The sequence below is a fragment of the Pristiophorus japonicus genome, chromosome 13, assembly GCF_044704955.1.
Source record: "Pristiophorus japonicus isolate sPriJap1 chromosome 13, sPriJap1.hap1, whole genome shotgun sequence".
Classification (NCBI taxonomy): Eukaryota; Metazoa; Chordata; class Chondrichthyes; family Pristiophoridae; genus Pristiophorus; species Pristiophorus japonicus.
In genome coordinates this window covers 119,266,325-119,277,801 of record NC_091989.1, presented here as the reverse complement: position 1 = coordinate 119,277,801, position 11,477 = coordinate 119,266,325, and the positions used below count along the sequence as shown (strand labels likewise).

The following is an 11,477-nucleotide window of genomic DNA, read 5'->3' as shown; positions in this document are numbered from 1 at the left end:
TACATTGTAAGGTCGCATAAACAGCAATGCATTGAATAAGCAGATAATCTGTCTTTGGCAGTGCTGTTTGAGGGATAAATATTGTCCAGGACAATGGGAAAACTCCCTGCTCTTCTTCAAGTATTGCCATGAGATCTTTTATGTCCATTTGAACAGACAGATAGGGTCTTGGTTTAACGTCTCACCTGAAAGTCGACACTTCTGTTGGTGCTCTAATACTGCACTGAAGTGTTAACCTAGGTTATGTGTTCAAGTCCTGGGCTGAGACTCAAACCCACAACCTTCGGATTGAAAGTTCTACCCCGGAGCCAAATTGATGCTAGGAGGGCAATTTTTGGGGCTGGGAAGGTTGAGACTGATAGCATTAACTGAGACAGGAGAGTGTCAGCATGAAATGGGGGAGACAAAAAGTGCCAGCCTGAGAAAAGAGGAAATAGTACAAGATTGAACGCGAGAGTGGAAGAAGAGTATCAGCTTAACCAGGTCGGAGGTGGAAATGAGTGCCATATGGAAATGAAGAGAAAATGAGCTGGCAGGGTTGGAGAAGAGAGCACCTCTGTGAAGGGTTGGAGATTGGGTAGGATACAGTGTCTCCGTGACCTGTATCTGTAGGGGATAGAGTGCCTTTATGAACTGGAGTGGTGGGATTTAGATGCAGAAGAGTAACTGCTGAGGTAGCTTTTGAGTAAGTGATGCTCTGTTGAAATTTCACTTTTTCCTTTTTTAATTGTGATGCATAATAGTACTTACAATTAACCAGAATGGATCATTTTTAAAGTAAAAATTCCACATTTCTACAGGGGAACATACCCCACACGCCTCTAAAATTGCACTATTAATGTCACCACAATTGCCACATCATCTACTGACTGCCTTAATCAAAACAGCGGAAAGTGAGGTCAAAATCTCGTGAAAATGATAAAATGGTTCCCGGGACTTCAGTTATGTGGATAGACTAGAGAGGCTGGGAATGTTCTCCTTAGAGCAGATAAGGGTAAGGGGAGATTTAATAGAGGTGATCAAAATTATGAAGGGTTTTGATAGAGTACATAAGGAGGAACTGTCTCTAGTGGCAGGAGGGTCAGTAACCAGAGGACACAGTTTTAAGATAATTGGCAGAAGATCTAGGGGGCGATGAGGAAATGTTTTTTACACAGTGAGTTGTTATGATCTGGAATGCACTGGAATGCAAAAGGTGTTTTGAGCAGGCGGGAACATGTAATCAGCACTATGTGAGTGGGAATGCTGGAAAATGAATTTGCTATCTAAATAGGGGACTTGATTGCAATCTTGACGCTTCACCAGAAAAGTGCCTGAAGCGTAAAATGGGCCAATATTCAGTGATACAGATTGTCACCGCCTTTTTCAATCAGTATTGTTGACTTTCTGCCTGAAATTTAGGTGTTACCAGTCTGAAAATTCGTGCTCATTTGTTTATGGCTCCAGACTATGTTCTGATTCTATCTCTTTGACCAAGCTTTTGGTCATCTGCTGCAATTTCTTTTTATGTGGTTTAGTGTCAAATTTATTTTTTTTGTCTTCAAACACTGCTGTGAAGCACCTTGGGATCTTTTACTACGTTAAAGGCGCTATATAAATAAAAGTTGTTGATTCTCATCAGATCGGCTCAATATTTGGAACTGATGTTCATGCAGTCACTCAGCGTTAATGATAACAATGAAAGAAGAAGAAAACTGAGTGCAGACACATAGTTTATTATTTTATTAACTTGATATGTCACAGGCTGGTCCAGCTCATTAGTAATTAATGTATTGATCAATAAATGAGCGCAATTTGGAAACTCGGGCGTAAACCGCAGGACTGTATACATTACAATTTGACATTCCCCAGGAAACAATGCCAACCAGCTCCCAGCCGGTATTGCCATAACAAACAAGAGGACCACCAGAGTCACCCTGGAATGTAAAAAAAGAAAACTCTGTCATTCGATTGTAAAACCAAACTCAAGTAGGCATCACTGCAAAACTTTCTGATTGAACCCATCTTCACTGCAAAAAGCAAAAGTTATGGCAATTCCCCAAATTCGCATTGGAAAGGATAACAGGTTGTACCAATTACATTGTATTTTTGTCATATTTGCTAACAGTAGATTAATATTGCCATTACAAACTAATAATTGATGAAATTATTAGCAATTAAAAATAGAAACTACTAGTTAGTGACAAAGTGAATTTATTTCAGAAAGGGGAATATAAGAACAAGGCAGCACCGAGGATTGTATTATTCTATCACTGTGAATTTTCAGTGATGTTGCTGGCCGCACAATGATGTGCAGGACATTTAGAAGAGATTGTACCCGTATCATTGTACAGGTAGTTCACTATAGGTAATGGGATATCAAATCCATTCTAGCTTGAAATAACCACTCAGATCGGCTGATTAATTCCATGACTTGAAAAGCTACCATCGATGCCAGTTGAAGGAGCTGGTTATGGAATTCACGGAGCTCATCGGTCCCATAAAAGACAAAATGCAACTCGAGCCAGTGCCTACAAGTCACCTTGAGTCTTATTGCACAGAATGATAGATAGATAAGAAGACCATCTGATTTGATTGATTTCAAGTTACTGCCATTTATTCCTAATTTCCTAATCAATATTAAAAGTGACTTGAAGATTTGTTATTTAAAACCACCAGCATATTGTAGACCTCACCATGGAAGAAGCCTGCTCAGCCCTTCAAACACACTGAAAGTTAATGGCAGTGCCTACCTGGCAGGACGAGGATCCAGAAGCACCGGCACAAATCATTATATCGCTGATTTGATTCCCCCAGTACTGCTGGCAGGTTTGTGGATCAATAATGGGAATATAGGTTTGCATTAGCTTGGTTGCAGTGGCTTGGAGGAAATAAATGAGGGAAGCCAAGATTATAACAAAGAACTACCGGAAGATCTGTCTAACTATACACAAAAGTACTTTAGAGAAGTGCTTTAGAAGGTTCTTACGGCCTCCAGGTACAGTCCTTCCCCATCCGGTAGTGATACAGGTTGTGCCTCCCGGAATGTATGCATTAGAAGCAGCAAGACTGATTGGAGAGATGTAGTTATTCATATAGGCCGGAGACGAGAGTCTGAGAAGAGTACAGTCATAGTTCATGTTTCTGGGGTTCCAGTAAGGATGGGTTATGGCCTGTGACAAAGACATATAAAGGTCATTTATTTATTCTACGTTCTTCATGAATGATGTTAAAATAGCTAAGGATGAAGTTGAAAGAGATTCAGGATACATAATACACTCAATCCCAACATATCCAACCAGTTCAGAGCTACAATCAACAAAGCCAGTAGCCAAAACAGTACGAAAGAGGAAGTCGTGATCAAACTGCACTGTGCTCTGGTCAAACCACACCTTGAGCACTGTGCCCAGTTCCGGTCGCCCTGGGGGCATCGTAGAGGAGAACAACAAGGGCATCCTGGTATCAGGGGAGTGAGGTATGAGGAAAGACTGGAGGGACACGAGCTTTTCAGCCTGGAAAGAAAGCACCTGGGAAGTGATCTTGTAAAATTATACATGGTAGTAAATGATATGGGAAAGTTTAATCCTGCATTACACTTTAAAGTAAACCATAGGAATAGGTCAAGGGGAAGGTTCAAACTAGTAAAGGATCAGTTTAGGGTCGATAGCAGGTAATTCCTCTTCACACAGAGGGTGATCGATACTTGGAATGGACCTCTGAGCACAGTGAGGGAAGCGAACGCCCTGAAATGATTTAAGAACAATTACATGCAGCAATGGGGGAGTGTAGGCCTGTTCTGGATGGATGAATTAAAATGGGCCGAAAGGCCCTCCTGTATAAGATAAGTATCTTGTGAATGTTATAGTTGAGACTGGGATGATGTAAAGTTGGGTTATGGATTGTGAAGTACATAAAGACATTCAATCTTAAGAACATGTTCATCCATAAATGTAAAATTGTCTCAAGTTCAATCCTTAAAATCAAGTTTCCGCATCTTCAGTTTATTATGAAAATGTAGTTTAGAACTGTTTATATATAAACCTAAACATTGAGATCGAACTTCTTAGGCTCGGAGTTCTACCAAATTCTGATCTTTTTAAGTCAAAAAATGTTTTGGGCAAAAGAAAGGGGAGAAAACTGAAAAAATCTTAAAATCTCAGTGACATTACTGCTGGGATAATATTGGATTCTTGAGCCCCATAGTGTATGAGGTAAATGTTGAAAGAATGAGTGACACAGAGAGCAGAACTCCCTGCAGATGCATGTGGTTTAAAGGCCAAGAGAATATATCTTAAAAGTTATATTCCACTTCTGTAAAATTCCCTATTGTACAACTCTTGTGGGTGTAAACTTTTCTGTGGTATATGATCCAAATTAAAATATAATGCAATGGATCATTGTAAGGAATCTGCATTTGGAAATGTCTTTATTCAATAAACGTATGAGTATATAATATTGCACATGGTAATGTATCAGCGGTACATACCCGGGAAACACTTTTGATTTGAACTGGTTCTGTTGAGGAATACATGTCAAACTCGCCAAGCACAACACGATGATACCCAGGGCTGTTACAAAAAAACATTTGAAATTTTAACGTGCGATGAGGTTTTGGCACTTGTACTTGACACTAAATAAAAGGCTTGGAAATATTCTTGTTACTGCAATAGATCGAGCTCCCTGTTCCTCACAGGAAACCACTTTAATCTACAAATATTGGAATAATCTGGAGATGGAAAGTTGCTACATTATATGGTACCTCTCAATGGTATCAGTCTAACAAGTCAGCACCGACAATGTACTCCTGCCTCATGGTGCAAGGCAGCATTTTACTCTTTGTTGTGAGTCCAGACTTCAGGCTTGGATGGTCTGTATGATCTTATTTGCGTCACTGGTGATGGGTGGGGAAACTTGCACTCGTTAATGTGCATGACAGTGTTTATTTCCCCTGACTTCTGCTCAGGTACAGCATTGAATTATCATAGATTAGATGTCATCATAGGCGCAGTCCCTCGGAATCGAGGAAAACTTGCTTCCACTCTAAAAATGAGTTCTTAGGTGACTGAACAGTCCAATACGAGAACCATAGTCCCTGTCACAGGTGGGACAGACCGTCATTGAGGGAAAGGGTGGGACTGGTTTGCTGCATGCTCTTTCCACTGCCTGTGCTTGGTTTCTGCATGCTCTTGGCGATGAGACTCGAGATGCTCAGCGCCCTCCCGGATACACTTCCTCCACTTAGGGCAGTCGTTGGCCAGGGACTCCCACGTTTCTGTGGGGATGTTGCACTTTATCAAGGAGGCTTTGAGGGTATCCTTGAAACGTTTCCTCTGCCCACTGTTGGTTCGTTTGCTGTGGTGGCGTTCCGAGTAGAGCGCTTGCTTTGGGAGTCTTGTGTCAGGCATGCAAACAATGTGGCCTGCCCAGCGGAGCTGATCGAGTGTGGTCAGTGCTTCAATGCTGGGGATGTTGGCCTGGTCGAGGACGCTAACGTTGGTGCGTCTGTCCTTCCAGGGGATTTGCAAAAACTTGCCGAGACATCGTTGGTGGTATTTCTCCAGTGATTTGAGGTGTCTACTGTATATGGTCTTTCCCTTTGAGCCATACAGGAGGGTGGGTATTACCACAACCCTGTAGACCATGAGCTTGGTGGCAAATTTGAGGGCCTGATCTTCGAACACTCTTTTCCTCAGGTGGTCGAAGGTCAGATGGAACTCAGTGTTCCTTCGGGATTACTCATACCTCTTGGAACATGGTTCATTTATTCATACCTTTTCTGGATGCTGACAAATATCAGAGATGATGTTGAAGCTGCCTGTATCAATCTGCATTTGTCTTTATTCACTAGAAAAAGGTGCCTTAAACTCTTTAAATGTCAGCATTCCCTATTGTACCAGCATTTGCAATGTTCAACATCCTCATAGGCTTTCTGAGTGATATTATAACCACCATAGGTTAAGCTAAATTTAGGGATGGTATTGTGCTGTGTGTTGACATCTAATAGGACTAAGTTGGGACCCTCCAGACATTATCTCGCACCCAATCTGTGAGATAGATAGGGCAGAATCAATAGGGCTGAATAAAACTTAGTTCCAAGAGGGGAATAGTGCTCCAGCACAATGTGCTCCCCAGTCAGGAAATAAATCTGATGAAAAGAGGTTGAAGTTCTGTCTATGGTGAACAGCGTTGCATGACATATTAATGCAAGGTAAGAATTAGGTTTGCCTTGCAGTTACATTTCTGCAGTTTAAATGTGATGACCCTGTTATCAAATACTTACTTAAAATTGCAGTGGGCAGCAGTGACAACCCAGTTCTGATTTATTAGAGAGCCTCCGCAGAAATGGCGTCCGTAGGAGTCCTGTGAGGAAGAGTTATAGAGACAACAATTAAATCAGAGAAGGTATATAAGGTTTAAATGTACATTAGATACAATTGTGGTGAAATTGGACCTCGCTTTGCCCGTTTTTCAGGCACTCAACCTACCAATGGTTATCGGCGATTCCATGCAAACGAAACGTACAGGAAGTGCATTGGTCTCCATATTGGTTAAAGAAAGACTTGCATTTATATAGCGCCTTTCATGATCACTGGATGTCCCAAAGCGCTTTACAGCCAATGAAGTATTTTTTGAAGTATAGTCACTGTGTAATGTAGGAAATGCAGCAGACAATTTGCACACAGCAAGCTCCCACAAACAGCAATGTGATAATGACCAGATAATCTGTTTTAGTAATGTTGATTGAGGGATAAATAATGGCCAGCGGAAATAGTGCCATGGGATCTTTTACACTTGAGAGGGCAGAGAGGGCCTTGGTTTAACGACTTATCCGAAAGACGGCACCTCCAACAATGCAACACTCCCTCAACACTGCACTGGTCAGCCTACATTTTTGTGCTCAGGTCTCTGGAGTGGGATAAGACGATAAGAACATAAGAATTAGGTGCAGGAATAGGCCATTTGGCCCCTCGAGTCTGCTCCGCCATTCAATGAGATCATGGCTGATCTTCTACCTCAACTCCACATTCCTGCACTGTCCCAATCCTAAAATCTATCTATCTTTTTCTTGAATATGCTCAAAGATTGAGCCTCCACAGCCCTCTGGGGTAGAGAATTTCAAAGATTCACCACTCTCTGAGTGAAGAAGTTTCTCCTCATCTCAGTCTTAAATGATCGACCCCTTATTCTGAGATTGTGACCCCTCGTTCTACACTCCCCAGCCAAAGGGAACAACCTTCTGATTCAGAGGTGAGGGTGCTATCAACTGAGTCACTGGCTGACACCCTTAGGGCACCCTTTAGTCATCCCAGGCGCCTGCCTGAAATGAGTGTTAGGCCCATTGCCTATGCAAATGGAGGGCCTAATGCCTGTTTCAGGCTCCCTTTACTAAAGTTTACTCTGGGCCTTGAAGCTGCCCAACCAACAGTTCATAAAAGGACTCACTGGAAGGCTGTTACCAAAAAGGTAAGTTAAAAACATTACAATGTTACTAAATATATGGCTGTCAGAGATTTAAATACCACATTGTTTGTGATGGTCTGTTATACTATTACATAGATTATAATATAACTGATATTACCTGCAGGGAAACCTGCCATGGCCAGGATCCTGGTTTAGCATACTGACCATTAACTATTCTGGACACATCAATTTCAATGGGATTGACCGATGGAATATCAGCAACTGTAAAGTAAACACATTTTATCAATAGCTAAAAATATTTTAATTTCTCCTCTTTAAAAGGACAAAATGCCAATGTTTGTCTTTTTAACCAGGAAGAAGACTACAAGATTGCACTTAGTTTCCATGGAGTCTCCGGTGAGTTTATGGAATGTGGCAGTATTGACTGACCCAATAGAACTTTAGTTCGAGCATGCTTCGAATTAGAAATGTTCTGGCAGCTCGACAAAATCCAACTGAAGTTGTTAAATCCAAGAATTATTTTAAGTTTAACATACATTTCATGTAAAAAAACATAGTTACTTCATCATATGTTACTAAGAGGGTTTTTTTCTTCAATATGTTTCAATTAAAAACAATCCTTTGTTAATGATTTAAAGTAAAGTACAAAATCATTTTGTTGTAACTGTCACTTACTGGTGGTTGCTGCGCTGATAGCGAGACAGACAATCCAGAAGAGGGCCATGCTTGCCTTTCTGGTTTGGTTACTATTTATTCAGGCTAGCTGCCTTTTATAATTTTTTTTAGTTGTCAGCTATATCTGTAACTGATAAGAAGGAATATTAATTCACCAATTAAACGACAGCCATGGAGCTAGATTGCTTCTACCAAAACAAATGTACATTGGACATTTTTGTTTTGTCTTAACACTTCGATCAAAATACTTCCCTGGTTCAAGTGGGGAAAATAAGCCCACTGTCTGACAAAATTAGTCGTTGTTGTTTACTTTTAATGCATCTCCCTCACTCCTGCAATCATTTGCTTTTTCGCCTACTTTCACTTCCAAAAATCACTTGCCTCCCTCTGCCTCAGCCCATAAACCACTGAAACTCTCATCTATGTCTTTGTCACCTCTTTTCTCTCTGTATAAGAGGACAAACAGGCAAATGCTTTTGAGGTGCCCGCAACCTGTAACTCCCCATTGGAAGGTTTTCTCTCTGTCTCTGTCTCTCCCTGAATCCTTTGAGTCTGGACTCATTGGTATTACACACAGTGACAGCAACGCAATATAACGTCCTCACCGGGACTATGTGGGGCCGAAATTGAAATTTAACACCCACTGCCATCCACTGCCACTGACATTCCTCTGGTCGAACCATCCAGTGCCACTTTCGACGTGGCCTGGAGCGGGCGGGAGGGAAGCACCCGCTGACGTCAGCGGATGGCCGAGTCGCGCAACTCAGCTCCCGCCTGCCGAGATGCGATATTCATGCGGGCGGGAGTCAGCGGGACTCGGCGGCAGAATGGGGGTGGACAGCTGGGTGGAGGCTGGTCTGTCCCCAATGGTAAGTAGGAAGATGCTGAAAAAAAGGTTAGTGAACTTTTTGTAATTTATTTCTTTACAGGGACTTACCTGGATGTGGTCCCCTGAAGGTCTTCAGATGTTTTTCTTTGTTGATGCTTTTTCTTTCCAGCTCTTCGACCTTCCGTTTGCCCAACTCCATCCTCGGCGGCACTTAGGCAGCAAGTGCCTTTGCCGCCGAGATTGGGAGCCCCCGCTGGCTGCCGCCCGTAAGTCGCTCATTTGCTGCCCGCCAAACTTCGAGGGACCTTCTTCATGACTATCCCGCCCAAAGAACTGCCAGGGATCTCAACAGCTATCGGCGATCCTTTGGGTGGCACTTGGGCAGGCGGAGGCCTTCATCAATTTCAGGCCCTACATCCTTTGATCTGGATTATTCTCACTATCACATGACAGAAAACTGTGGAATTATTAAAATGAGGGATTTAAAAATGCAAGTTATGTCCCATGATGAGATAGAATGCTCAGCTGACATTTTGGGTCCAATTTAATGCACTTTTGGGAACTTACACCAATTAAAAGTAATGAAGTAATTAAACAAATGCTCACATAGTCTAATCCTAAATTGATCCACATGGTTCCTAATAGTCAAGTTTTGCATTATGTATATGATGCTCCAGATGGTGCTGGTAATTCGTTGGAAAAGAAGAATGACTAATGAGAACACAAATAGCACAAGAAACAAGTGCTGAAGCTAATTATGATGAAAAATATCATACAATGCGGCATGGAGTTAGGAGGAAAGTAGTTAGGGTTGTTACTGTCAGGAAAGCTGATGGTAACAGACCAAGAGGCAGTTGAGGAAGACTATAGTTCGATGATGTGGCGGAATTGATATGAATAATACCAGGGGCTGATACAATCCACCTGAACGAAAGATTTGCATTTATATAGCATGACCTTTCATGACTTCGGGATGTCCCAAAAGGCTTTACAACCAATTTTTGAAGTGTAGTCACTGTTGTAAAGTAGGAAACCTGTGCTGAGATTAGAAAGTATGTGGTGCAATGGTCACTATCCTCCCGACTGGAGAAGGCACATTTCCTCTTTGTAGTCCTCCAACAACACTTGGGAACTGCTCATATCTTTCCACTTCACAGACTGCCCATAAGTGTAAGTATTTGCAGTTGTGGTTCTGACTCTGCTGTTCTGCAATTTTATTTCATGATTTTGTTCTTTTTCTTTGAATATATATTTTTCAGTGGCATTGTTTTAACATACGGTGTATATATAAATATCTATACCTTTGCAATTCTTTTTCAGTGGAATGTTGTTAGAGGAGACTGCAAACTGATTGCAGTTTCTGGGGAATTCCCATTAACTGTTGCTAATTAACTTCACGGTTAATTGGGTTATTACTGACACAGTTCTTGCTGTGTGCTTTCTGGGTGGGTTCGCACATGACTGTTCCCACCTGAATGAAAGACTTCACCAGATCATAAAATAGATGTGGCTGTGAAACGTTGGTGACCCAACCTAGTTTACCCACCCCCAAAAAAAAACACAGTCCCCTCCTTCATGGCACCTAGGCATTTCTTAAATTACTCCAGGGGTTTCACCCCTCACCACCCTGATCAGGAGTCTCTGCCATGTGTTGGTTCCACTTAGTGTCATGAAGAGCTTCCTGAGATCATCCTTAATTTGCTTTCTGCCAATTTGAACCTGCTTTCTGCTGTCCGACTGTTGAAGTAAGGTTTTGGATTGACCTTTTCTATACCATTTACTCAATTGAAGCAAGTGGCTATATGGGGGGTGCAGCCCGATAGGTACATCATGCAAAAAATAAAACCCTTTATCAGTGTCAAGCAGCTGCTGAAGAGTCTTCACCAAATACAGAAAACCTATGCTGGGATTGATAAATTGGGCTCTCATTTTCCCACTATTAATTATGCCGTGCAAGGACACAAAGATTATTATTTGCGATAAAACTCACTTAATGCTTAACAAGGTGCGTTTGACAAACATTAGATATATTTTCTGACATCGAAACTAAAATTTACCTGGAAAATTGCTGTTATTTTTCCCAAGTATAGGTACAGTATGTTTACTGTCCTGGCATGGTAAGTAGTATAGATAGCAGAAAGTGGCAGAATGGCCCAAACTGTGGCAGATGGAGTTCAATGTGGGGAAGTGCAAGGACTTTAGAACTATGAAAGATAGCACAGAGTATTTTCTAAATGTTGAGAAGCTAGGAACTGTGGAGGAGCAGAGAGATTTAGGGATCCCTTTACAGAAATCACTAAAAGCTAGTAGTCAGGTACAGAAATTAATTAAAAGGGTTAATGGAATGTCAGCCTTAATCTCAAGAGGGTTGGAATACAAAGGGTGGGAAGTTATAGTACAGATGTATAGAGCCCTGATTAGACTGCATCTGGAACACTGCGTTCAGTTCTGGGCCTCAGGAAGGTTATATTGGCTTTGGAGGAGGTGCAGTGCAGGTCCACCAGAATGATACCAGGGCTTAGGAGGTTAAATGATGAGGGCAGGTTGTATAGACTAGGCTTGTATTCCCTCA

General features: G+C 41.8%; 1 protein-coding gene across 1 annotated transcript; it reads right to left on the bottom strand.

Moving 5' to 3' along the window:
- Window positions 1-1,757: 1,757 nt before the first annotated feature.
- LOC139278179 (chymotrypsin-like protease CTRL-1) lies at window positions 1,758-8,125 on the bottom strand. Its single transcript, XM_070896831.1, has 7 exons — window positions 8,077-8,125; window positions 7,559-7,662; window positions 6,260-6,339; window positions 4,466-4,547; window positions 2,969-3,152; window positions 2,733-2,860; window positions 1,758-1,916 (listed from the first exon to the last, which is right to left on the bottom strand). The coding sequence occupies exons 1-7, from the start codon at window positions 8,123-8,125 to the stop codon at window positions 1,758-1,760; spliced, it is 786 nt and encodes a 261-aa protein (XP_070752932.1).
- Between the last annotated feature and the right edge of the window lie 3,352 nt (window positions 8,126-11,477).